The sequence below is a fragment of the Heterodontus francisci genome, chromosome 22 (assembly GCF_036365525.1).
Source record: "Heterodontus francisci isolate sHetFra1 chromosome 22, sHetFra1.hap1, whole genome shotgun sequence".
Classification (NCBI taxonomy): Eukaryota; Metazoa; Chordata; class Chondrichthyes; order Heterodontiformes; family Heterodontidae; genus Heterodontus; species Heterodontus francisci.
The window spans coordinates 82,192,471-82,219,197 of NC_090392.1; the positions used below are offsets into that span (position 1 = coordinate 82,192,471).

The following is a 26,727-nucleotide window of genomic DNA, read 5'->3' on the forward strand; positions in this document are numbered from 1 at the left end:
CTGCAAGTTACAGGGACTTTTTCCACCAGCTGGTAAAATTTCACATGATCTCTTTCCCAACCCTATTAAGACCTGAGCATTTGTTGAGGAGCACAGGCCAAAACAGTCACCACGGGAAGGTATGTGCAATACATGGGTGGTATAGAATTGCAGAATGTTGACGCTCCACCTGGGAGGAGATATGCAGCCTACATCAAAGGACCACATATATCTGCTCTTTGAGAAGTGGGGACAGGAGCTTTGTGGTTTCCTCCATTTCTGCTGGTGTTGAAGGTTTGTTCTTAAAATCTGTTCTCGGGCTGGCATTCATTCATGGTTTTTTTTTAAAGAGATACAGCACTGAAACAGGCCCTTCGGCCCACCAAGTTTGTGCCGACCATTAACCACCCATTTATACTAATACCCTATTCCTATCACATCCTCACCTGTCCCTATATTCCCCTACCACTTACCTATACTAGTGGCAATTTATAATGGCCAGTTTACCTATCAACCTGCAAGTCTTTTGGCTGTGGGAGGAAACCGGAGCACCCGGAGGAAACCCACGCAGACACAGGGAGAACTTGCAAACTCCACACAGGCAGTACCCAGAATTGAACCCGGGTCGCTGGAGCTGTGAGGCTGCGGTGCTAACAACTGCCGCTTTAGTTGAATGCATTTAGAGGAAGGACAAATTAAACCAACTTTAAGGAACCAGTGGACTTTACCAGGGTCTCAACAGGGTTTACGTTAATTTGCTGCTCAGCCTTTGAAACCCCTGGATTTGGGTTTGGAAAATTGGGAGAGATGTGTAATGGGAAACAAATCAGATCTTGCCTGTTCTTACACTGAGAGTTAGTTCCCGCAGGTGTCTGTGTAATACTCCTGCCTGCTGGAGAGAATGTGGCATCAGGAGAGTGCCAACAAAGCTACATAGCAGGAGTAGGCCATTCAGCCCAATGGGCTTGCTCTGCCATTCAATATGATCATGGCTGATTATTCACTTCAATGCCTTTTCCCACATTAGCCCTGTATCCTTTTGTCATTGGTATTTAGAAATCTGTCAATCTCTGCTTTAAACATACTCAATGACTGAGCTTCCACAGCCCCCTGGGGTAGAGAATTTCAAAGATTCACAACCCTCTGAGTAAAGAAATTTATCTTCATCTCTGTCCTAAGTGGCTTCCCCCCTTATTTTGAAATTGCGTCCTTTGGTTCTAGACTCTTCAACTAGGGCAAACATCTTAGCTGCATCTATCCTGTCTATCCCTTTAAGTATTTTGTAGGTTTCAATGAGCTCACCTCTCATTCTTCAAAACTCTAGAGAATACAGGCCCAGTTTCCCCAATCTCTCTTCATAGGACAGTCCCGCCATCCCAGGAACAAGTCTGGTGAATCTTAGTTGCACTCACTCGATGGCAATGATCCCCTCCCTACGGTAAGGGGACCAAAACTGCACACAGTACTCCAAGTGCGGTCTAACCAAGGTTCTATACAATTGAATCAAGACTTCGCTATTCCTGTACTTAAATCCTGTTGCGATCGAGGTTAGCATGCCATTCACCTTCCTAATTGCTTACTGCACCTGCATGTTAGCTTTCAGTGACTTATTGACCAGGACACCCAGGTCCATTGTACATCTACACTTTCTAATCACAGAGTTGTTTGGTGCAGGAGGCGGCCATTTGGCCCATGTCCTCACTGGCTCTCTGAAAGAGCAACTCCCTCAGTTCCATTCCCCTTTCTTCTCCCCATTACCCTGCATATTCCTTTTTCATATAACTGTCTAATTCCCTTTTGAATGCTTCAATTGAACCTGCCTTCACCACATTCTCAGGCAGTGCATTCCAGACCTTAACCACCCGCTGCATGAAAAAGTTTTTCCTCGTGTCCTTTTTGCTTCTCTTACCAAATACTTTGTGTGTGCCCTCTTGTTCTCCTTTCACGAGCGGGGACGGTTTCTCTCTATCTACTCTGTCCAGACTCCTTTTATGATTTTGAATACTTCTATCAAATCACCTCTCAGCCTTTTCAAGGAAAACAGTCCTAACTTCTCCAATCTATCTTCGTAACCAAAATTCCTCATCCCTGGAACCATTCTTGTGAATCTCTTCTGTACTCTCCCCGATGCCCTCGCATCTTTCCTCAAGTGCAGTGCCCAGAATTGGATGCAATACTCCAGCTGAGGCTGAATTAATGTCTTATACACGTTCAACATAACTTCCTTGCTCTTGTACTCTATGCCCCTATTAATAAAGCCCAGGATACTGTATGCTTTATTAACTGCTCTCAACTTATCCTACCACCTTCAATGACTTGTGCACATATACTCCTAGGTCCCTCTGCTCCTGTACCCCCTTTAGAATTGTTCCCTTTATTTTATATTGTCTCTCCAGGTTCGTAGTACCAAAATGAATCACCTCACACTTCTCTGCATTGAACTTCATCTGCCACCTGTCAGCCCATTCCACCAACTTGTCTGTCCTTTTGAAGTTCTACACTATCGTCACAGTTCACATTGCTTCCAAGTTTTGTATTATCTGTAAACTTTGAAATTGTACCCCGTATATCAAGGTCTAGGTCATTAATATATATTAGGAAAAGCAAGGGTCCCAACACCGATCCCTGGGAAACTGCATTACAAACCTTCCTCCGGCCCAAAAAAATCCATTAACCACGACTCTATTTCTTGTCACTCAGCCAATTTCGTTTCCATGAGCTACAGGTTTGCACACATGTCTGTTGTGTGGCACTGTATCAAATACCTTTTTTGAAAGTCCATGTACACCACATCAACAGCATTGCCCTCATCAACCCTTTCTGTTACCTCAAAATCTGTTGCCGCCACAAAAACTGCAGCAAGTTAGTTAAACATGATTTTCTCTTAAGAATCCATGCTGGCTTTCCTTAATTAACTCACATTTGTTCATGTGACTATTGATTTTGTCCTGAGTAATCTTGAAGTTTTCCCATCACCAAAGTTAAACTGACTGGCCTGTAGTTGCTGAGCTTATTTTTACACCCTTTTTTGAACAAGGGTGTAAAGTTTGCAATTCTCCAGTTCTCCCAAGCCACTTGATACAATTCCTGCCTTTTCTTTAGCAGGAGGAAATGGTGCACAAAGCCTGAAACCCTAAATTCAAAAGGCCATTGAACTCATGGGGCAGTGCTTTTATCAAGGGAGATGGCAACACTGAGAAAGTTCTGGGTTCAAGTCCCACTCTAGAACTTGAGCATAAAAATCAAGGCTCACACTCCAGTGCAGTACTAAGGGACTTCTGAACTGTTAGAGGTGACATATTTTCAATGAAATGTTAAACAATCAATTTGATCTACAAGGGATATGGTGTGTGGGGGCAGTGGGGGGGGGGAGAGAACAGGCAGGAAAGTGGAGTTAAGGCCACAATCAGTTCAGCTGAATGGCCTACTCTTGCTCCTATTATGAAACCGAGGCCCTATCTGCCCTGTTGGGACTCTTGAAGAAGAGCAGGGGAGTGCTCCCTGGTGTCCTGGCCAATATTTACTTCTCAATCAACAGCCCAAAAAGCAAATTACCTGGTCATTATCACACTGATGTTTGTGGGAGCTTGCTGTGTGCAAATTGGCTTCCACTTCATTGGCTGTTAAGCACTTTGAGATATCTGGTGGTTGTGAAAGGCACTATAGAAATGCAAGCATAAAAGCAAAATACTGCGGATGCTGGAAATCTGAAACAAAAACAAGAAATGCTGGATTCACTCAGCAGGTCTGGCAGCATCTGTGGAAAGAGAAGCAGAGTTAACGTTTCGGGTCAGTGACCCTTCTTCGGAACTGGAGAAGTTCCGAAGAAGGGTCACTGACCCGAAACGTTAACTCTGTGACTATAGAAATGCAAGTCTTTTAACTGAAGAAGATAACAAGGGCACAGTAGATTGTACCTGTGACAAATGATTGAAAGGTTGTTTAGCTTTGGCAATAGCCTACTGCTTTTGATGTTTGTATGCAGGTAACTCCTCACTAGCTTTGTAGCTCATTTTAAAATATGCTGCCTTCTACACTGTTTTGATTCATTGTTGGCCTCCCTTCTTGGTGTAGATTGAGCAGTGCGGTACATGGCAGGCAATAAAGTTACAAATTGTACTGATATATAATTCTTGTGCTGTTGATGCCCCACAAAACCCTGTTTTGGGCTGTTGATCTTTCCATAGCCCGACCTACTTTTCTTGATGATGGAGATTATCATGTTGGAGACAAGAGTTTGATGAACTCAAAATGCACGTTCTCATTGAGAAGTCCCTCATACCCATGCCCTATTTAACTGCTGCCAGCTCTCCAGCCTCAGTACCCTACTATTCCATCTCTCTGCACATTTAAGACTTCAAGCTCCATTCCTTAGACTTAGCTTCTGGTCAGCTGTCTAATTTTCCTTATCTTAAATGTGTTATACAAATACAATTTGTTAAGTGTATTGGAATCTGGACAATCCTGTCCTCGGCTGACACGTACTTTCTGGCAAGCCAGTTGATATAACTCCTCTGTTGCTAGCCTTTTCTTTGGTAGGAGGAAATGGTGTACAATGCCTGTTAGAAGGGACATCTTTAAACCACCTGAAACCCTAAATAGAGAAGGCCATTGAGCTCATGGGGCAGCAGAGATGGGAACACTTGCATAAACACTGGCCTCATAGCTCCAGCGACCCGGGTTCAATTCTGGGTACTGCTTGTGTGGAGTTTGCAAATTCTCCCTGTAACCGTGTGGGTTTTTGCCGGGTGCTCCGGTTTCCTCCCACAGCCAAAGACTTGCAGGTTGATAGGTAAATTGACTATTCTAAATTGCTCCTAGTGTAGGTAGGTGGTAGGGGAATTGAGGGAAGGTGGGGATAGGTAGGAATATGGGATTAATGTCTTCTTCTTTGGCCTCCTTGTCTCGAGAGACAATGGGTAAGCTCCTGGAGGTGGTCAGTGGTTTGTGGAGCAGCGCCTGGAGTGGCTATAAAGGCCAATTCTAGAGTGACAGGCTCTTCCACAGGTGCTGCAGATAAAATTGGTTGTCAGGGCTGTTACACAGTTGGCTCTCTCCTTGCGCTTCTGTCTTTTTTCCTGCCAACTGCTAAGTCTCTTCGACTTGCCACACTTTAGCCCCGCCTTTATGGTTGCCCGCCAGCTCTGGCGATCGTTGGCAACTGACTCCCACGACTTGTGATCAACGTCACAGGACTTCATGTCGCGTTTGCAGACGTCTTTAAAACGGAGCCATGGACGGCCGGTGGGTCTGGTACCAGTGATGAGCTCGCTGTACGATGTGTCCTTGGGGATCCTGCCATCTTCCATGCGGCTCACATGGCCAAGCCATCTCAGGCGCCGCTGACTCAGTAGTGTGTATATGCTGGGGATGTTGGCCGCCTCGAGGACTTCTGTGTTGGAGATACGGTCCTGCCACCTGATGCCAAGGATTCTGCGGAGGCAGTGAAGATGGAATGAGTTGAGACGTTGCTCTTGGCTGACGTACGTTGTCCAGGCCTCGCTGCCATAGAGCAAGGTACTGAGGATACAGGCTTGATACACTTGGACTTTTGTGTTGGATTAATGTAAGATTAGTATAATGGGTGGTCGATGGTCGGCACAGACTCGGTGGGCCGAAGGGCCTGTTTCAGTGCTGTATCTCTAAATAAAAAATAAAATAAATAAAAATAAATAATTGCCCTGGTATCCTTCTGAGTCATCAAATAGACAGAACCTTCCATCTGCTTCGCTGTCGTCTTCTGTTGGAATGCAGCCAGGGCCTCCTTGCCAGCAACGTCCAAGTTCAGCACTTTGTCAGCCATGGCACTGGCCTCCGAGAAGGTTCTGGGTTCAAGTCCCACTCTAGAACTTGAGCATAAAAATCAAGGCTCAGCTGTAAAACTCTATGATTCCAGTGCAGTACTAAGGGAGTGCTGCACTGTCAGAGGTGACATCTTTTGGATGAGATGTTAGACAATCAATTTGATCTACAAGGATATGGTGGGTGGTGGGGGGCAGACTCAGAGTCCAGGACCCTGTCTGATTACTCACCCCACCCTCAGTTACCAATTCTGTTGAGACACATTCCTGGAGACACAAACCCTCACACCTTCAATTCCTATCTCTAATATTTTTATAACTAATAGAAGAGTTCAAATAAAATAAATAAGTTTTTTTAATGCCGTTATGATTCTTCTCCTGAGTTGCTGGTAGGAATGTCCAGGAGATGAGCCTGGAATTGCTGGAAACTCCAGGGCAGTCCGGGAGAGTTGGGAACCCTTGCTCCTGCAACAAGATGGCGGTGGTTTCCTAGGTGACGGCGCGGGGCAGCCTGGGATCGGCATGGCGGCGCTCAGCAAGGAGGAGTATCTGCGGCGGTACCTCAGCGGCCCTGACCTGGATCCGGCCGCCGGCCCCGGCCCTAGCCGGAGGAGGAGGAAGAAAGTGAAGATCAAAACCGGAGGGTGAGACCCGGAGGCGGAGCAGAGCAGCCAGTGAGCTTCACCGGGAAAGGCCGAGGCCCCGGCCCTGGGCCCGGGCCCGAACCCGCCGCCGGCTCTCGGTTAGCGGTTAACCCGCTTCCCCGCCCTGTTACCGGGATCCCGGGCCCAGCACAGCCGGGGAGCTTCCCCCGGTCCTGGGGCCGATATTCATCAACATCACTAAACCCGATTGGCCGCTCATTGCCCCATTGCTGATAGTGGGATCTTGCTGTGCGCCATTTGGGTTTCCTATTCCCTCAGTGACTACAATTCAAAGCGACTTCATTGGCTGTAAAGCGCTTTGGGACGTCCTGAGGTTGTGAAAGGCGCTATAGAAATGCTACATTCACAAATTCTTCGATTTAATTTGGACAACCTTTCAAAGTCCTTTTCAACTGCGCCCCTTTAATCGGCACTTCCCTATTTTCGAGGTTTTTCCATCTACGAAAATCTTTTAAAGCTGCTTTAGTTATTGCTGTGTCACTGCAGGCCCACAGTTATGGAAATGTGTGATTGCTCTTTCAGTTTGGATTCACTCTATTGCAATGTTACATTAAGTTGGTTTTCATACTAACTGATTCCTTGCTGTTAGTGGAAAACTATTAAATCTGTGACAGGTTAAATAGCCTATAAATATCATTCACTGTCTTTCTCTTCACTAAAGCTAATCATAAAATCTTACAGCCCATTGTGCCTTTGCTGGTTCTTTGAAAGAGCTATCCAATTAGTCCTTGCTCTTTTCCCATAGTCCTGCAAATTTTCCCCCTTTGAGTATTTATCCAATTCCCTTTTGAAAGTTATTATTGAATTTGCTTCCACTGCCCTTTCAAGCAGCGCTTCCAGATCACAACAACTCACTGTGTAAAAAATACTTTGCTCATATTTTCTCTGGTTCTTTTGCCAGTGACTTTAAATCTGTTTCCTGTGGTTACCAACCCTCCTGCTACTGGAAACTTTCTCCTTATTTACTCGATCATGATTTTGAACATCTCTATCAAATCTCCCCTTTAGCTTCTTTACTGTTAAAGCAAACAACCCCAGCTTCCCCAGTCTCTTCACACAATTGAAGTCCCTCCACCATGGTACAATTCTAGTAAATCTCTTCTGCATCTTCTCCAAAGCCTTGACATCCTTCCTAAAGTTGGTGCCCAGAATTGAACATGATACGCCACCTTGCATCTAACCAGTGTTTTATAAGGGTTTAGCATAACTCCCTTGTTTTTGTACTCTATGGACCTGTTGTGTAATTGTGGCATTGGCAGCTTTCCCTTTTGACATTTAACTGTTGCATCTGTACCAAATCAGTGCTGATGTTGGGCTTAGTTGGGTTACTCACCATCCTGACTTGGAACTATATTCTATTTCTTCACTGTCACTGGGTCAAAAATACTGGAACTCCTTTCCTTACAGCACTCTGGGTGTACCTACACCACTCGGACTGCAGCGGTTCACAGCCACCTTCGCAAGTGCAATGCCAGCAACGCTCATATCCCAAAAATGAATACAAAAAATTGTTCGTGGCCAGTTGAAAACCTCTTTCTGTTTTGTTATAATACAGAATGCGTATTGTGGATGATGATGTTACCTGGAAGAGCCTTGCGAAGGAGAAGGAGGCAGTGTTAGAGGCGGTGGAGTCTGATGAAGATGATGAAGCTCCTGTGGTATGTAGTGGGCATTTAAGCTGATTCCATAACTCACTCTGTAGCAGGGCTTGTCAATACCTCAGGATTATATAACAAGGCAGTTAACAACTCAACACTGTTACTGGTACTAAAACTACTTCAATAATGACAAATAGTTTCAAGTAAATTGACAGTCGCCCACAAAATGGCCCCTAAATGAATAGGGAAAGGAGAAAGCACAGACCAAAAACCTGGCAAACACTCCCTTAAAAGTACATTGATATTCTCACTGGAGAGCAAAAGAGCCAGAGTTGAGACGAGAACTACTTTAACACAGCACATTGTTGTGATTTGGAATGCGCTGCTTGAAAGGGCAGGGGAAGCAGATTTGACAGTAATTTTCAAAAGGGAATTGGATAAATACTTAAAGTGGAAAATTTACAGGGCTATAGAGAAAGAGCAGGGGAGTGGGGCTAATTGGATAGTTCACTCAAAGAGACAGTACAGGCACAATAGGCTGAATAGTCTCCATCTGGGCCATAAGATTCTATGAGAGAGGCCAGTGGGTGGTTGGTGTGGGAAATGCCATACTGTGTATTGAGGGACGTCCACTGAGATCAGCGCTGAGTTTGACTGCTCTGACCTGGAAGTGTTTAATGGGACTGGGTGGAGGGAGCTTAACTCTGTATCTAACCCCGTGCTGTACCTACCCAAGGAGTGTTTGATGGGATAGTGTAGAGGGAGCTTTAGAATCATAGAAAAATTATAGCACAGAAGGAGGCCATTCAGCCCATTGTGTCTGTGCTAACTGACAAAACTAGCCGTCCAGTCTAATTACACCTTCCAGCACCTGGTCCGTAGCCTTGCCGGTTACAGCACTTCAGGTGCATGTCCAGGTACCTTTTAAAAGAATTGAGGGTTTCTGCCTCCACCACCATTCCTGGCAGTGTCCGGACACTCACCACCCTCTATGTGAAAAAGTTTCCCCTCATGCTCCCTCTAATCCTGCTACCAATCACCTTAAATCTGTGCCCCCTGGTAATTGACCTCTCCGCTAGGGGAAACAGGTCCTTCCTGTTTACTCTGTCTAGGGCCCTTATAATTTTGTACACCACAATTAAGTCACCCCTCAGCCTCCTCTGTTATAGGAAAACAACTCTAATCTATCCAATCTTTCCTCATAGCAGCAACTTTCAAGCCCTGGCAACATTCTTGTAAATCATCTCTGCAATCTCTCCAGAGCAACTATGTCCTTCCTGAGTTCTGAAGATGGGTCGCTGACCTGAAACGTTAACTCTGCTTCTCTCTCCACAGATGCTGCCTGACCTGCTGAGTATTTCCAGCATGTTTGATGGGACTGTGTAGAGGGAGCTTTACTCTGTGAACCTACCTGTGTATACGGGAGCTGCAAGTGCGAAATGATGGATGGCAGGCAATGTTTAAATTTGAATGTGTTCTGTATATTTATTACCTCGTTCACAAAAATTCTCACTAACACTTTTCTAATGTTTATATCAAACCTGATCTAATGTAGGAACAATGAGGCTTTGTTTAGCAAAGGCTCTCCTTTATGATCTGCTCATTTCTCCATTCTCTGCTCCACCTGACAGCAGTTCCCAGGCAGGAGGGGAGATGGGGGACCTGCCCAGAATTGTCTTGTTAGCTTTACACTGAGACAGCTGCAAAGAATTGGCACTGGAGTGACTCCCTTTGGTTTAAATTTCTCTCCCTGTGGAGAGATCTTTTGAGTTTGAGCATATAGGCCCATGTCCCAACGTACCACATGTTCTTCATCCTCCTTGTAGCCATGGCTGAAGTAGAGCAGTGTTCCTGTCTGTTACGCACTAGACGACTGAATGAGGAGTTTGGCTTTCGATCTCATGGCCGTTTGTGATAGTGCAGTGATGATTGATGTGAGAAAAGGCACTGGTTTTAACCGTGATGAAACTAGAAGCAATTATCATGTTTTTGTCAGTCAGACAGGCAGTATGATGTGGTATATAGCATTGGGCAGTCCTACAGTACACTCTGGTATAGGATACATGACAGTCCTTGCAATCCCAGTGTCAGGCTATATTGGAAAGATGGATGAAGGAATACAGGAATAAGGTAGGTAAGCATCTGTAGAACTGTTAGCTTGCATGGTGAGTAAAAGGCTCACAGCTGGTTGAGCCGAATGGCCTGTTTCTGTGTTGTTACTTCCACCTCTGTAACATCACCCAACTCCGTCTTTGCCTCAGCTCATCTTTTGAAACCCCCATCCATGCCTTTGTTCCCTCTAGACCTGATTACTCCAGTGCATTCCTGTTTGCCACCCTCCATAAACTTGAGGTCATCCAAAACTCTGCTGCCCTTGTCCTAACTTGCAGCAAGTCCTGTTTGCCTATCACCCCTCTTCTAGCTGCCCTAGATTGGCTCCTGTTTAAGCAGTGCCTCAATTTTAAAAATTCTCATTCTGTTTTCATATCCCTCCATGGACTCGCCCCTCCCTATCTCTGTAGCCTCCTTCAGCCCCCCACCCTTCTGAAATATCTGCACCACTCTAATTCTGGCCCCTTGAAGATCTCCAATTTCAATTGCTCCACCATTGTCAGTCGTGCCTTTAGCTGCCTGGGCCTTAAGGTGTGGAATTCCCTCCTTAAACCCCGTTGCATCTCTACCTCATTTTCCTCCTCTAAGATGCTTCTTAAAATCTACCTCTGACCAAGTTCTTGGTCATCTGTCCTTTGTTTGATCAAACACTTTTTTAATCAAGCTTTGTCTGATAAGACAGCTGTGGAGCTTTTTGAGATGTTTTACTATATTAACGATGCTACATTCTCGAGAGTAATTAGAGATGGCCTAGCCAGTGACACCCACATCCCAGGAACGAATAAAAAAAACTACCAGCTGTTGTTGTATTGCACTTTGTGTTGATCTCTAGCTTGTTGCTTTAGGTTGCAGAGTTCTTTGACGAAAGGCCTGAAGTTATTCAACAAATGGAAGTATTCCGATTGAGCAATAAATGGAAGATTTTAGGAGGTAAGTTATGAAGTTGTGAGATGACCTTTATAAAAAGAATCAAATTTCAGTCTTGCAGTGAACGTGAATTGGCAGCTATGTGTTTTAACTTCATTGGGATGTGGGTGTTATTGCCTATCCCTAGTTGCCCAGAGAAGATGGTGATGAGTTGCCTTCATGAACTGCTGCAAGTAGTTTGATGCACTAAGTGTCTCACTGAGCTACTTCTCAGGGCAGTTCAGAGTCAACCATGTTGGTGTGGGACTGGAGTTACATATAGCCCAGATCAGGTAAGGATGGCAGATTTCCTTCCCAAAAGGCCATCAGTGAACCAGTTGGGCTTTTGCAACAATCAAACAGCTCATGGTTAATTTTTTTTGTTACTGAGTTCAAGTTCTCAAACTGCTGAGGTGGGATTTGAGCTCATGTTTACTAGTTCAGCAACATAACTACTCAGTTCCTGTGCCCTGTTGGCCATGCCAGTTTATTTTTCATTCACGGGATGTGAGCTCCACTGGCAAGGCCAGCATTTGTTGCCCATCCTAAATTGCCCTTGAGAAGGTGGTGGTGAGCCGCCTTCTTGAACTGCTTCAGTCCATCCAGTGTAGATACAGCCACAGTACTGTTAGGGAGGGAGTTCCAGGATTTTGCACAACTGTTGCCCCACCCCCCATACCTGAATTCTCTTCTCCCATCCACCCCCGCAACCACCCAAGAAGGTACTGACACTTTCTATATGGTTCAGGGTTCACAGACATTGGCCAACCTCTAGCACTCATCCCAATGGATCAGCTTCATTTGTCAGCCTCGGCAGTTAGTGTTGGCGATTTTTAAATGGCACCTTAGGACTGGTTACTGGATAGTGATGCAGAAGAGGCAATGAAGTGTTTGCAATATTGCTATTGTGACCAGTTAACACAGCACAGCCTGGAGAGTGCAGCTGGGAGCTTTGACTCTGTGTGGGTGTGTAACATGCTATAAGGTGCCTTTACCTGTTGAAGCACTGGGGCTCCTCTGCTCTATATTGTAAGAGGGATTTGTCATGCCTTTGATGCCAGTTCACACACAAGTAAAGCTGAACTCTTTCAGTGACAACTGTTTGAATTGGCAGATGGGGATCAGACCAATTTCTCCAACTATGCAAGAAAAATATACAAAATCCACCCACAGTTAAACCTCATCATCCCTTTAAAATCCCTTTGATTCATTTAAAAAGTATAAATAAGGAAGCACTAGCAGGAATCCTGGTATCGAGGTCATCATTACCTTTGTGACTTTTTGTTTATTTAGATGAAAAGGAAGACGCCCGAGAATCAGAGCTGTTTTTACAGAAACGCACAGAGGGGTAAGTGATATGTGACTGGTGCTGTGCAGTCTGTGTTTGAAGAGGCTGCAGTCTTTCATTTACATGTTGCCTTGTTTACTTCACTTCCTTTGGGTATGCTCCTGTTTGAAGGGGTTTGACAGGGTAGATGTAGAGAAAATGGTTCCGCATTTAAAGGGAAGCTAGATAAACACATGAGGGAGAAAGGAATAGAAGGATATGCTGAAGGGGTGGGAAGAGGTTCATGTGGAACATAAACGTTGGCATAGACTTGTTGGGCTGAATGGCCTGTTTGTGCTGTAGACTCGATATAATTCTATGTTTGGAGTGCTTCATCTACTGTGTGTGTTTCCAGTCTCTCTACATAGATGTGCTGCCTAGTTTCCATTCAGTACCTTCTCCTGAGCTGACCTGCTGCAAATTGACAAACTCACTGCATGGGGATTGTGCACGTGTATTTATACTTGTATTTATATATTGCTTTTAGCATAGTAAAATGTCCCAAGGTGCTTCGCAGGAGCATCAGCAGGCAAATGTTGACACAGAGCTAAAGAAGGATAAGTGGTTTAAAAACTTGGTCAAAGGTGAATGTTTTAAGGAGCATCTTAAAGGAGGAAACATACGAGTTAGGAGCAGGAGTAAGCCACTCGGCCCCTCGAGCTGGCTCTGCTATTCAACAAGATCATGGTTGATCTGATTGTAACTTCATCTCCACATTCCTGCCGACCCCCGATAATCTTTCACCCCCTTGCTTATCAAGAATCTATCTACCTCTGCCTTAAAAATATTCAAAGACTCTGCTTCCACCGCCTTTTGAGGAAGAGAATTCCAAAGACACTCAACCCTCTGAGAAAAAAAAATTCTTCTCATCTCTTACAGCCAGGTGAAGAGGGGGGTCTCAGGTTCCCCTCTTGCCCTTCCTCTTGTTTGACCGCAGCAAGCTTGCTGGAGTTTTTTGAGTAGGTAACAGAGAGCTGATGAGGGCAATGCTATTGATGTGGTGTACATGGACTTTCAAAAGGTGTTTGATACAGTGCCACACAAGAGGAATGGGACTGAGGGAATTGCTCTTTCAGAGAACCAGTGCGGACACAACGGGCTGAATGGCCTCCTTCTGCACTGTAACGATTCTGTAAACAGGGTTTATTCCTTTTAAACAGTGGTTGTGCTTACCACCTCAGTGAACGTTTTACCTTTACTGTGTTTGTGAAAGAACCAATTGGACGGGTTTTCTTGAATTTAAACAAGAATGAGGTAAGTTTATTATACTTAACACTTTAACCTCGATTTAAAAATACTAAAAAAAGGCATACATTCACATGAGCATCTCACACACACAAATAGATTACAGAGGGAAAAATAGATTTGGTGGTTAAAGTACAGAATAAATGAAACTTAAATACACAGTCTGTGAAGTGGGTGATCCGGTAATCCTCCAGCTGAAGCTGTATTCTTGAAGTCCTCGCTGGTCAAAGTGCACTTTGTGGTTGGCCTGCTTTGCTCAGGGTTTCTTGAAGGCAGAATTGTAGTTGGCTCTCTTCCCCTGCTCACTGGCTATAGGCTTGAAATGCCTGATTGCAGCCGGTTTTCAAACCTGATGTTTTCTGGGGTGAGAGAAAGAGAGAGAGAGAGAAGGGGAAGCTTGCAGCTTTCTCTGCTGCTGCACACTCAGTTACTGCTTGTCTCTTTGTCCAAAGGCAACCAAAACAGCTTCCCCCGAGATGGATTGCCAGTCACTTGGCTGCTTCAGGTTTTCTGGAATCTTCCAATGAAATTCAAGGTTAGGAATTGGCTCCATATGCCCCAGGATGCCAGTTCACATTTGGAGGTGTTTGCTTTTTCACAGTCAGTATGTGAGGATTGCCTTGACTGCCAGGCTAATGAAGCCATTTTAGGTACTTCAATCACTTAGAGCAAGCCATTGTCCTAGCTGGGCTTCTTGTTAGACTTTTGTCTCCAGGTTAATCTTCTGGCATTTCAGATGCAAATTGCAGTGGCCATCTTGGTTGCTAGCTTTTTAAAAGTTCCTGTAGGATTTTTTCCCCATTAAAAGTGTTACGACCAGGTGAGATATGGGACTAAGGGTTCCCTCTCAGCTTTTGCCTGGTAACCGTAACAGGGTTTAATTTTAAAAACACCGTGTTTTTAGCTCCTCCTCGGTGAATCCTTGTTCACTGCTTTCCAATTGTAAGGCAAAGAAATCAGACAGGTTTTCTTAGATTTAAACAAGAAAGGTGGAAGTTTATTAATCTTAAAACTCTAATTCGGTTAACGACTGTAAATATGCGACAGGACCACGCTAACATGCATATGCGGTAAACACACACGAAGATAGAGACAGAAAAAGTAGAAAGAATAAAGGGGAAAAGTTTGAGGTAATATCTGGTAGTTATTTACGGAAACTTTGAGTTCAATGTGGAGTCTTTGGTTGCCGGTAAGTCTTGCTGTTTGTTGGGGCCCAGTGCATGCTTTAACTTATTTCGATGTAGGGGGTCTTTTCTCTCTGGAGTTGTACGTGTCTTCAGTGGGTCCGGAAGCTTGTGAGAAAGCGAGAGAGAGTAGGCCAGGAGAGAGGCTGTCTTGTTCCAGGTTCAGTTACAATCTGCAGTCTGAGCTTCAAACTGTCCTGTGTCTAGTTCAAAAAGCTTAGACCAGCAGGTTAGTCATGTGACCAGCTGGTTTATCCACTTCTGCGTTTGTGGATTCCAAAGCTCTCAGTGGGGAGGGGGGGGGGGAACACGCGTAGTGCTGTCTCCCACTCCGACAGGATGTGGATCACCATTGCCCAGCCCAGTCTCTGTTAATTGAATCAGTCAGCAATTCTTTTGCCTGTCCAAGTACTGTCTCTTAGTATGCGAATGTCCTCCAGCCAAGTGTCTGATGGTCTCTTGCAAAACAAGTCATTTCTTCACTCCAGCAAAGTTTAAAATTAATATGATGAAATTAATATGCCTCTTTCTTGGATGTTTGGGGTCTTCATGACAAAGGTTACTCTAGGATATTTTCCCATTAAAAGTCTAATGTAAGTTTCTAACCGATGAAATTAATATTTCTCATTTGGCATATGGGGTTTTCATGATAGTCTTAAATGGGTGACCCCTTATTTTTAAACAGTGACCACTAGTTCTGGATTCTCCCTCACATCCACCCTGTCAAACCCTTCAGGATCTTATATGTTTCAATCAAGTTGCGTCTTACTCTTCTAACTTCTGCGGATACAAGCCTAGCCTGTTCAACCTTTCCTGGTAAGACAACCCGTCCATTCCAGGGATTAGTCTTGTTTGAACTGCTTCCAACGCATTTACAACCTTCCTTAAATAAGGAGCCCAATACTGTACACAGTACTCCAGATGTGGTGTCACCAATGCCCTGTATAGCTGAAGCAGAACCTCCCTACTTTTGTGTTCAATTCCTCTCGTAATAAATGATAACATTCTATTAGCTTTCCTAATTACTTGCTGAACCCACCTACTACCTTTTGCGATTCATGCACTAGGCCACCTAGATCTCTCTGCGATCTCTCACCATTTAGATAATATGCTTTTTTATTCTTCCTGCCAAAATGGACAATTTCACATTTTCCCACATTATACTCCGTTTGCCAGGTCTTTGCCCACTCACTTAACCTATCTATATCCCTTTGTAGCCTCCTTATGTCCTCTTCACAACTTACTTTACGACCTATCTTTGTGTCATCAGCAAATTTAGCAACCATACCTTCGGTCCCTTCATCCAAGTCATTTATATAAATTGTAAAAAGTTGACGCTCCAGCACTGAACCCTGTGGCACACACGCGTTACATCTTGCCAACCAGAAAATGACCCATTTATGCCTACTGTCTGTTTTCCTGTTAGCTAACCAGTCTTCTCGCCATGCCAATATGTTACCCCCTACACCACGAGCTTTTATTTTCCACAATAACCTTTGATGTGGTACCTTATCAAATGCCTTGTGGAAATCCAAGTACAATACATTCACTGGTTCCCCTTTATGAACAGCACGTGTTCCTTCTTCAAAGAGCTCCAATAAATCGGTTAAGCCTGATTTCCCTTTCACAAAACCATGTTGACTCTGCCTGATTACTGTGAATTTTTCTAGGTGCCCTGAGTTTTAAGAGAGGTTTAAGATCAAGAACTTAGGGTCCAGGAAGCTGAAGACATGGCCACCATTAGTGGGCCTAAGAGAGGTGCAGTGGGACTCTTGCACACTGCCTTCACCCTCTGTAATTCCTTTCACAGCCAAGCCCTACTGGGCAAATGTGTGTATAGTGAAAATAAAAGCAGTGATATCTTACAGTTATTGAACTGTGTCTGTATCTTGATAATAACAGGTATTTTATTGTCTTTAAAATTAAAATATTCTCATCAGTTTGTTACCAGGTTCTGAGTCTGCACAAAGAAAAAGGATCGATACTGATCCTCAGCTTACTGAGAGAAAAATACGAACTGTTTCTCCTGACCTTTCACCTCCCAGGAGGGGTCGTCATGATTCTCCTGACCTTTCGCCTCCCAGGAGGAGTTGCCATGATTCTCCTGACCTTTCACCTCCCAAGAGGGGTCGCCATGATTCTCCTGACCTTTCGCCTCCCAGGAGGGGTCGCCAAGATTCTCCTGACCTTTCGCCTCCCAGGAGGGGTCGCCATGATTCTCCTGACCTTTCGCCTCCCAGGAGGGGTCGCCATGATTCTCCTGACCTTTCACCTCCCAGGAGAGGTTGCCAAGTTTCGCCTGACCTTTCACCTGCCAGGAGGGGATCTTCTGACCTTTCGCCTCCTAGAAAAAAACTCCCTACAAACACAGAGAAGCGTGTCAGATCTACAGACTTGCCTTCTAGAAAGACTTTGTATAATTCCCCTGACCTTTCACCAACTCGTAACAAACAGCGTGACTATTCAGATTCCTCATTACCCAGCAATACCAGATACTGTTCTGACTCCGATCTGTCTCCTCCCCGGAAAAGACAAAGCAGCTCCTTGGAGTACCAGTCAGCTGTAGCAAGGAAGCGGACCAATGCACAAGGTATCTGAGTGTTGACCAGGCCAGTGCCCTGAGACGGTTTTCTGGCTTCACAATAAATGTTCAGAAAGTTAAAATGCTGATCCATAGAATCACGCAGAAGGAGGCCATTCAGCCCATCGTGCCTGTGCTGACTTTTTAAAGAGCTATCCAATTAGTTTCAGACCTCTGCATTTTCCCTCACAGCCCAGCAAATTTTTCCTCTTCAGTTATTAAATAATTCCCTTTTGAAAGTTACTATTGAATCTGCTTCCACCGACCTTTAAGGCAGCACATTTCAGATCAACATTAGGGAAATCTTTTTCACACAGTGAGTGTTTAAGGTCTGGAATGTTCCACCTGAGAGTGTGGTGGAGGCAGGTTCAATCGAGGCATTCAAAAGGGGATTAGACAGTTACATGAAAAGGAAGAATGTGCAGGGTTATGGGGAGAAGGTGGGGAATGGCACTAGGTAAATTTCTCATTTGGTGAGCCAGCGCAGATATGATGGGCTGAATGGCCTCCTTTTGTGCTGTAATAATTCTGAGATTCTGGTCTTTTTGTCGATTATCTTAAATCTGTGTCCTCTGGTTACCGACCCTCCTGCCACTGGAAATCGTTTCACCTTATTTACTCTATCGAAACCATTCATGATTTTGAACACCTCTATCGAATCTCCTCTTAACGTTTTCAGTTCTCAGGACAATAACCCAACTTTTCCAGTCTGTCCACATAACTGAAGTTCCTCATCCCTGGTACCATTCTAGTAAATCTCTGCACTCTCGCCAAGGCCCTGACATCCTTCCTAAAGTGTGATACCTGGAATTGAACACAATACCCTGGCTGAGTGCTAGCCAGTGTTTTATAAAGTTTCACCATAACTTCCTTGCTCTTGAATTCTATGCCTCTGTTATGAAGTCCAGGATTCAGTAAGCTTGTTAACAGCCTACTCACCTTGTTCTTCCAGCTTCAAAGATTTTCAATTCAATGAAAACTAGATGGCACATTCCCCGAAATACTGAGTCTCCTCAGGAAAGGTGGCTTCTGGTTGGTGTTATCTTGGTTCGTTAGAAATTGCTGCAGTGTTGTAGGGCTGAGGGGAAACAGAGTCATCAAAGTCAGTTTAAGCTTTTTGATCAGATTCTGATTCACTGTATATTGGGCTATAATCTTGACCTGCTGTCAAGTTCCACGATTATACCCACTGCACTCCCACAAATCCCTTCCTGTTAGATTGGAATCACAGAGCAATATCACCTTTGTGATCGTTCCTGTTAAGCCAGTGTTTCCGAACTTGCCCCTTCCCTATCTGTCAAACTTTCGAACCTAGAGCCCTTTGAGAACTGTGTTCTCTAACTCTTGGCTGTTCTGCATTTACCTACCACCTCCTGCTCCCACTCTCTGCATCCCATCCTTGGTTTCTGTGCCTTCAGTTGCCTGAGCCCTAAACTCTGGAATTCCTCCCTAAACCTCTCTGCCTTTCTTTTCTTCTTTAAGATGCTTCTTAAATCTACCTCTTTGGCCAAGCTTTTGGTCACCTGTCCTGATATCCTCTTACATGACGGTGTCAAATTTAGTCTGATAATGTTCCTCTGAAGCAATTTGGGAGGTTTTGCTAAGTTGAAACCGCTGTTTAAATGCAAGTTGTTGTTACTGATAGTGTATATTTTCTAATGACACATGCGCAGATCCTAAGCCCTGCAAAACCTTTGATCCCATAGAGTGCCTGTTCAAAGGATCAGACCATATTACGGAGCAGCATCTATTGGGTACAGTTCTGGATTATAACCAGGGGGAAGAAGCCATTCAACTTTTGCTGTCCTTCCCAACGCTAAGCTCGTCTATCTACCCAAGGGCCATGCCTTCCAATTGGCCTCCCTGCTATCCACAATCTCTCCCTGTGGCTTATAGGCACTGGCCTACTCAATGATACAACACAACAGCAAAGACTTGGGTGGCACCAATCGGGAGGCAGGGCTTGGCACAAATCACTTGGGACTGGGAGAGCCAGAGTTTGGGAGGAGCAGATCAGGAGTGATGGTGGGAATGCCACAACCTAGAGATATATTTTCTACTTTTTGCATCTGATACCATCAAGCACTCCCGGGGCAGATACAGGACAGGTTAGATACAGAGTAAAGCTCCCTCTACACTGTCCCCATCAAACACTCCCAGGACAGGTACAGCATGGAGTTAAATACAGAGTAAAGTTCCCTCTACACTGTCCCATCAAACACTCCCAGAACAGGTACAGCAGGGGGTTAGATAGGTCTGTAAGCAGCTCATCGAGTTGCTAGCCGACAATGGATCCTCCATCACGGATCCGAAGGGAATTGGCGTCTTGGTCCATAACTATTGCGGCACATTGTTCTCTCTGAATCCGTCCAGTGAGGTTGCGTGCAGAGTTTGTGGTAGGACCTGTCAAAGGTCAGCTCGGAGGTTGTCGAGCGACTGGAGGCTTCACTAATGTTGGCAGAGCTGACCAGCACCCTCCTCCAGCTCTTGAGGGGCAAATACCCGGGGCTGGATCGGTTGATTGTGGTGTTTCTTAGTGCTCTGGGACGTCCTTGGGGGGGTGGTGATTACGGGCATGTCCTGGGGGAAAGCCTGGCGGCCGGGGTGTTGCCCTTCTTGTGGTGCAGGGCAGTCATCATTCTGCTGCCAAAGAGGGGTGATCTCCACTTGCTTAAGAACTGGTGTCCAGTCTCCCTCCCCAGTACGGGGGGATAATACGATCTTTGCCCAGGCGATGTCTACCTGCCTGGACTCAGTGCTGGTCCACATGATCCACCCCGACCAGTCCTACACAATCCTGGGCCAGTGCATCCAGGACAACATCCACCTGGTCTGGGACCTGATCCATCTTTCCCAGAGGACAGGTCTGTCGGCCGTCTTTCTCTCCCTCGATCAGGAGAAGGCGTTCGACAGGGTGGATCGCGAATATCTTTTCGGGACTCTGCGCCGTTCAGCCTCAAGCCGCATTTTATGACCCGGGTCTGACTTCTGTACGCCTCCGCAGAGTGCCTTGACGGCGCCCGTTCTGTTTGGGGGAGGAGTACGTCAGGGATGCCCCATGTTCGGCCAGTTATACACCAGCTGCGTGGAGCCATTCCTGTGCCTGCTTTGCAGGAGGTTGGCAGGTTTGGATCTGCGTGGGCCGGGCATGCGGGTTGTCCTCTTGGCTTACGCCAATGACGTGCTTCTCACGATCATAGATCCCTTTGACTTGCGGAGGTTGTGCGACTGCCAGCAGACCTTTTTTGCTGCGTCCTCCGCGAGGATCGATTGGGAGAGATGTTCTGGGCTCCTGGCGGGTCAGTGATGGGTGGACTCACTGCCAGAGGAGTTGACGCCAAGCTGACCCCCGTTCGGCCAGAACTGCTGATTGGACCCAGGCCCCAAAACCCCCCTCAAGAGCCGGTCCTGCACAACCTGAGCCACCTCTCGGAAATACCCTCCATACCATTTCATACCGTGTGGAGGGGTTTCCTGTACGGTCTGCTCCTGCACACTCTCCACTTCTTTGCCCTCGTCTGCTGCCCGGACACACCATGGCGGTCCTGTTGCCATCTGGCGTCGAGGGGAAACCCCAATGGAGGTGTCTCTATGCGGGAGTCCTACCCCTTTACATCGGGGACCTGGGATGGAGTGCTGCACAAGGCAGTCCTGTGCAATACACTTTTAAGTAGGTTCATGGACTCCCAGGCTGCCTGTAACTTCTGTGGTCTGGATGATTCCATTTTCCATGTATATTTGGAGAGTACGAGGTTACAGCCCCTCTATGGGTAGTTAACGGGGCTTCTCCTCAAGTTTTGGCTGCACTTCAGCCCCATGCTACTGATTTTTGGTCTCCCGATGCAGAGGGGAGTGGGCTGGGAGGAGGATCTCCTCGTCGATCTGTTCCTGGGCTTGGCCATGGTGACAATTCAAAGTTCCAGGCAGCTGAGTGTCGGGGGGGCCCTGATTGCCTATGCTTCTTCTGAGATTCCGTTCACGCCCGGGTGTCCCTGGAGAAGGAGCATGTGGTGTCCACTGGTTCGCTTGAGGCCTTCTGTGACCGGTGGGCAACGCAGGGGTTGGGGTGCATCATTGATGCTGAAAATGGCATTTTAATTTGAGTTTTGTTTTATTTACCTTTTTTTAATAAAGTTATTTATTTAAAATACATATAAAGGGGGCCTGAGGAACAAAGGCCCCCTCGACAAAAATAAAAGAAGCCTTGAGTATAAAGGCTTCCTTGAAAACAAGGCGTTAAAAAACAACAAAAGAAAACGGGGATAGATACAGAGTAAAGCTCCCTCTACACTGTCCCCATCAAACACTCCCAGGACAGGTACAGTACGGGGGTTAGATACAGAGTAAAGCTCCCTCTACACTGTCCCCATCAAACACTCCCAGGACAGGTACAGTACGGGGTTAGATACAGAGTAAAGCTCCCTCTACACTGTCCCCATCAAACACTCCTAGGACAGGTATAACGCAGGGTAAAGTTCCCTTTATAGTTCACCGACAGTCGGCTCTTCCTCGAATATCAGTAGAGAGTCTGAATTACACCATTTCCAACTGTCTCATGAAGCTTGATGTGCCCTGTGAGGCTGTTGGGTTGCCACTTGGGTTAGGACTGCATTAATTTCACCATTGCTGATCCTTACAGGCAGCATCCTAACATCTGGGACAGATGTGAGTCCAAGTCCAGAGTAGAAAGGGCAATGACCTCCATTCACCTTTTCATTTTGCTGAATATTTTGATCATGTGCTGCTCATGTACGCGGTTACAATTTATGCAAGTGTTGCAAAGGAAATGAAATGCTTTGCTGTGTGTTGCTGAGGCTCAGTGCCGCTCTCCAGATGTTGCTGATGTGTTAGCTCCTTTGGCCTTATTTCTATTTATCAGATTTAAAGCATTAATTCTGTGGCAATCTTTCCTGCCCAGGTCTGTCCCCCATCAAACAAAAGGACAGAAGAGCAACTGGGTCTCCAGGGAGACGACAAGACCCCGATTCTGAACTTTCACCCCCACGAAAGGTGTGTCAGCATTCTTCTGACTCTGACCTGTCGCCGCCACGGAGGAAGAGGCTGGAGGTGCACGATTCGGAATATAGACCTAACTCGGGGACCTCCGAGCCCTCGCCCACTCGGCATAGGCTGCTCTCCCGTAAGCCGACTCCTTCGAGGGGTCGAGGGGCCAGCCGGGACTCGAGTCCAAGCAGAAAGGTAAGGCTGGGTGAGAGCAGTGGGCAAGCTCTTGACTGATGCAGTAATGACAAGAGAGTTGAGGCTTCACAGGAGATCACCAGGAAAACTGCTGCTCACAATTGGAGGCAGGAAGCTTGAATCCTGGCCTGAGTCAACATTTGCACTTTGGATTCTCAGGACTATGTCTCCTGTGAAGAGCCTTGGGATGTTAAATCAACTTGTAGATGTTGTATAGAGGCAAGTTGTTGTTGAGTGGAAGGATTATTTGGTTCTGAGGACTGAAACTGCTCTTTTCTCTTAGAAGTGTAGGTGGCAACAAAAATACAAGACACATAAGCTTTTATCAAGTGTTGCTTTTATTTTCCCTTGTTTTTGTAAGTGCTATTCTTTCCATGACTGGTTCTCTTCCCTCACCTTTGGCGAGGAACCGCAGGTTAAGTTTTCCCTGTGCCTATGCCTCAGCTGAATAATGGCCACTTGGGTCTAGCAGTGAAACTTTCAAAATATTTTTACCCAAATGCAATCCCATGGATGCTGGGCATTGAGTACAGTGCTGGACGCTGGGCTCAGTCTCACCTGTGTCCAGGCGCCGGGTATACTCCCAACTGTGTCCAGGCACTGGGTACAGTCCCTCCTGTGCCCTGGCGCCGGGTATACTCCCAACTGGGTACAGTCCCTCCTGTGCCCCGGCGCCGGGTATACTCCCAACTGTGTCCAGGCACCGGCTACAGTCCCACCTGTGCCCCGGCGCTGGGCACAGTCCCACGTGTCTCCAGGCACTGGGTACAGTCCCTCCTGTGCCCCGGCAGTGGGTACAGTCCCACCTGTGCCCCGGTGCCGGGCACAGTCCCACGTGTCTCCAGGCACTGGGTACAGTCCCTCCTGTGCCCCGGCAGTGGGTACAGTCCCACCTGTGCCCCGGTGCCGGGCACAGTCCCACGTGTCTCCAGGTGGCGGGTACAGCCCTGTTGGTACCTGGACGCTGACCTCCTGGTAGCTGGGTGCTGGGTACAGTCCTATGGTTATGCAACCCCCGGGGGCCGACAATCCCATCCTCAAGGCTCTGACAGCTCCGTCCTAATTGCTGTTGTATTTCTCATTTGCATCTTTGTTTTGTTTAAATGTTGTGTGTCCTGAGGTTTGGATAGGCCTGTCGCCTTATTGTTAGATTAATCCTCAGTCCAAACACCAAGGTCTGTTACTGTCAGCAACTAGTGATACAAGGAAAATACTGGATTTAGCTTTATAGGGCCTTTTCCTTAGCCTCCCCCTCAGCTCCAGCTATGCACCTGTGTTGCCTACATGGAGGTAGGTTGTCCACCCTGAAGTAAGTTCAGGTCAGTTAATTAATGCTGCCTTTTGAAAGATGAATCGGCTGGGGCTCTTTTGTTTAGGAAAGAGAAGAAGATAGAGGGGTGACTTGTTAGAGGTCTTTAAGGTTATGAGATGATGTTTCCACTTGCAGGCGGCACCAAAACTAAGGGCCATAAACATAAGATAGTCGCTAATAAATCCAATAGGGAATTTGGGAGAATCTTCTTTAAAATGTGGAACTCACTAGAGTTATAGAGTCACTTATGGCACAGAAGGAGGCCATTCGGCCCATCGAGTCCATGCCAGCTCTGCAGAGCTTTCCAGTCAGTCCCACTCGCCCGCTCGATTCCCAGAGCCTGCAAATTTATTTGCTTCAAGTGTCCATCCAATTTCCTTTCTAAAATCATTGGTTGTCTCCACATCCACCACCCTCGTGGGCAGCGAGTTCCAGGTCATTACCAGTCACTGTGTAAAGAAAAAAGGTCTTCCTCATATTCTCCCTGCATCTCTTGCCCAAAACCTACAAAATGTGTCCCCTAGTCCTTGTACCATCAGTTGATGGGAACAGTATTTCCTTGTCTAATTTATCTCAGCTTGTCATAATCTTGTGCACCTCCAACAAATCTCCCCTGAATCTCTTTTGCTCTAAGGAGAACAACCCCAGCTTTTTCAACCTAACCTTGTATCTAAAATCCTCCATCCCTGGAACCATTCTGGCTCCAGGGACCCGGGTTCAATTCCGGGTACTGCCTGTGTGGAGTTTGCAAGTTCTCCCTGTGTCTGCGTGGGTTTTCTCCGGGTGCTCCGGTTTCCTCCCACAAGCCAAAAGACTTGCAGGTTGATAGGTAAATTGGCCATTATAAATTGTCACTAGTATAGGTAGGTGGTAGGGAAATATAGGGACAGGTGGGGATGTTTGGTAGGAATATGGGATTAGTGTAGGATTAGTATAAATGGATGGTTGATGTTCGGCACAGACTCGGTGGGCCGAAGGGCCTGTTTCAGTGCTGTATCTCTAATCTAATCTAATCTAATCTAAATCTCCTCTGCACCCTCTCAAGGACCTTCATGTCCTTCCTAAAGTGTGGTGACCAGAACTGGATGCAATACTCCAGATGGGGCCTAACCAGAGCTTTATAAAGGTTCAGCATAACTTATCTGCTTTTGTACTCAATCTCTCTATTGATGAGATACTACTATATGGAGTAATTGAGACGAATGGCATAGATGCATTTCAAGGGAAGCATATGAGGGAGAAAGGAATAGAAGGATATGCTGATAGTGTGGGAGGAGGTTCATGTGGAACATAAGTACTGGCATGAATCTATTGGGCCAAATGGCCTCTTTCTGTGCTGTACATTCTGTGTAATTTTTGTAGGAAACACTAAAAACTCAAAGAATTTAAGATCAAATCCCAGCTGGGTTATGATGTTGCCATGTTAGTCTCATAATTTCATTAGAGTTTCTTGTTCATGTGAATCACGTTAATAATTCATAAGTGAGATGCTTCCAGCAGAGAGCAGGGAGCTGCTGGTGGGAGATGGAGAGCGGAGGAGCTGGTGTTAGAAGCATTATCGGGTTGTTGGAGTGCTGGCCATTCCTGGTCTCTGGCCATCTTTAAGAAACCATCACAAAAACAGATTTACAAAATCTTGATGGACTGACAATTTCTTTAAATGTGTTTCAGTCGCAAGGGAATGAAATGCTATCTGGGGGTCAGGCTGGTCTGGTATCGACAGATATACTGAGGAAAGAGAAAGAGGACCGGAGGAAAAGGGAGCGAGCAGCAGAGCGCTTGGCAGGTATCGACACAGCTCGAGGGCAGTCCTGGCAGGCGCAGTGTTATGTTATTCTTTGATTATTTTCTCCTGATGATGCTGTCCCTCTGGGCCTCGCTTTCTCGTTTTACCCTGCTTAGTTACCTATTCTTCATGAGTGAAGCTGGATGGTGTATCAGCTGGATATTTAACCATTGAAGGCATCACCAAGGAGCCTGATCCTGCCCTTACCTAATGTTCCGATCCCTGCACTTACAGTGGTCAGCAGCAGATCATCGGCTCATCTAGCCTAATAACACTGATACCAGTTGTAGCTCTTATAGGTCCTGCCCCAGCTGGCACCACAGACAGGGGAGAGATGTTAGGACCTCCTGGTTCTGTATGGTTCAGTAATATTTATCCCCTGACCCAACAACTCTGCTGCTTTGCTGATGTTAATAAGTGTAATGTTTTAATTCATTAATATTGAAGAAAGAAAGTGGGTACACCCCAGGTCAGTACTGTGTCCACTTTCCTTCTCTTTCTCTCTTTAACTGTTTCTGTCTCTATAATTATATGATTTAGACTTGATTTTAAAAATACTGCTTATAAACAAAGTTTACTGAAGGAATTAATTAAGGGCTGGAAGACAGTGAGAACTGTTAAAGACTTCAGGAGCACATAGCCAGGTTAGCAGAATGGCCAGAGAGGTAGCAGCTGCAATTTAATGGGCAGTGTGTGAGGAAGAAAAACAAATTGGAAAGTGCACGCAATGGAAAGGGGCTGCAGGAGAACAGAGAGACGCTGGAGATTTTAATCCACAATTCTTGGAATGTGCTAGTACAGCTTGGTAAAGCCATAAAAAAGGCCAACAACAATTTGTGTTTTATAAGCAGGAGTATAGAGTGCAAGAAGATTGAAGTAATAATAAACTTGTACCAAACATTAGTTAGGCCATAGGGTACTGTGTGCCACATTGGAGCCATAGAGAGCATTGAATCACCCGGGTAATTGCAGGAATTAGTGATGAGGGAAGACTTGAGGCACTGTGACTGTTCCCACAGTAGTTGAAGAATA

General features: G+C 45.9%; 1 protein-coding gene across 2 annotated transcripts in view; it reads left to right on the forward strand.

Moving 5' to 3' along the window:
* The first annotated feature begins 6,267 nt into the window (after positions 1–6,267).
* Positions 6,268–26,727, forward strand: part of bud13 (BUD13 homolog) — a 30,601-nt gene continuing 10,141 nt past the window's right edge. Inside the window, exons 1-7 of one of the 2 annotated variants that reach the window (XM_068054181.1) lie at positions 6,268–6,424; positions 8,001–8,103; positions 11,001–11,085; positions 12,355–12,409; positions 16,758–17,407; positions 22,317–22,597; positions 25,581–25,695. In XM_068054181.1, the coding sequence (XP_067910282.1) occupies positions 6,303–6,424; positions 8,001–8,103; positions 11,001–11,085; positions 12,355–12,409; positions 16,758–17,407; positions 22,317–22,597; positions 25,581–25,695 (1,411 nt within the window). In that variant the 5' untranslated portion in view covers positions 6,268–6,302. The remainder of the gene's footprint in view (positions 6,425–8,000; positions 8,104–11,000; positions 11,086–12,354; positions 12,410–16,757; positions 17,408–22,316; positions 22,598–25,580; positions 25,696–26,727) is intronic. The other variant, XM_068054182.1, reaches the window with a different exon arrangement.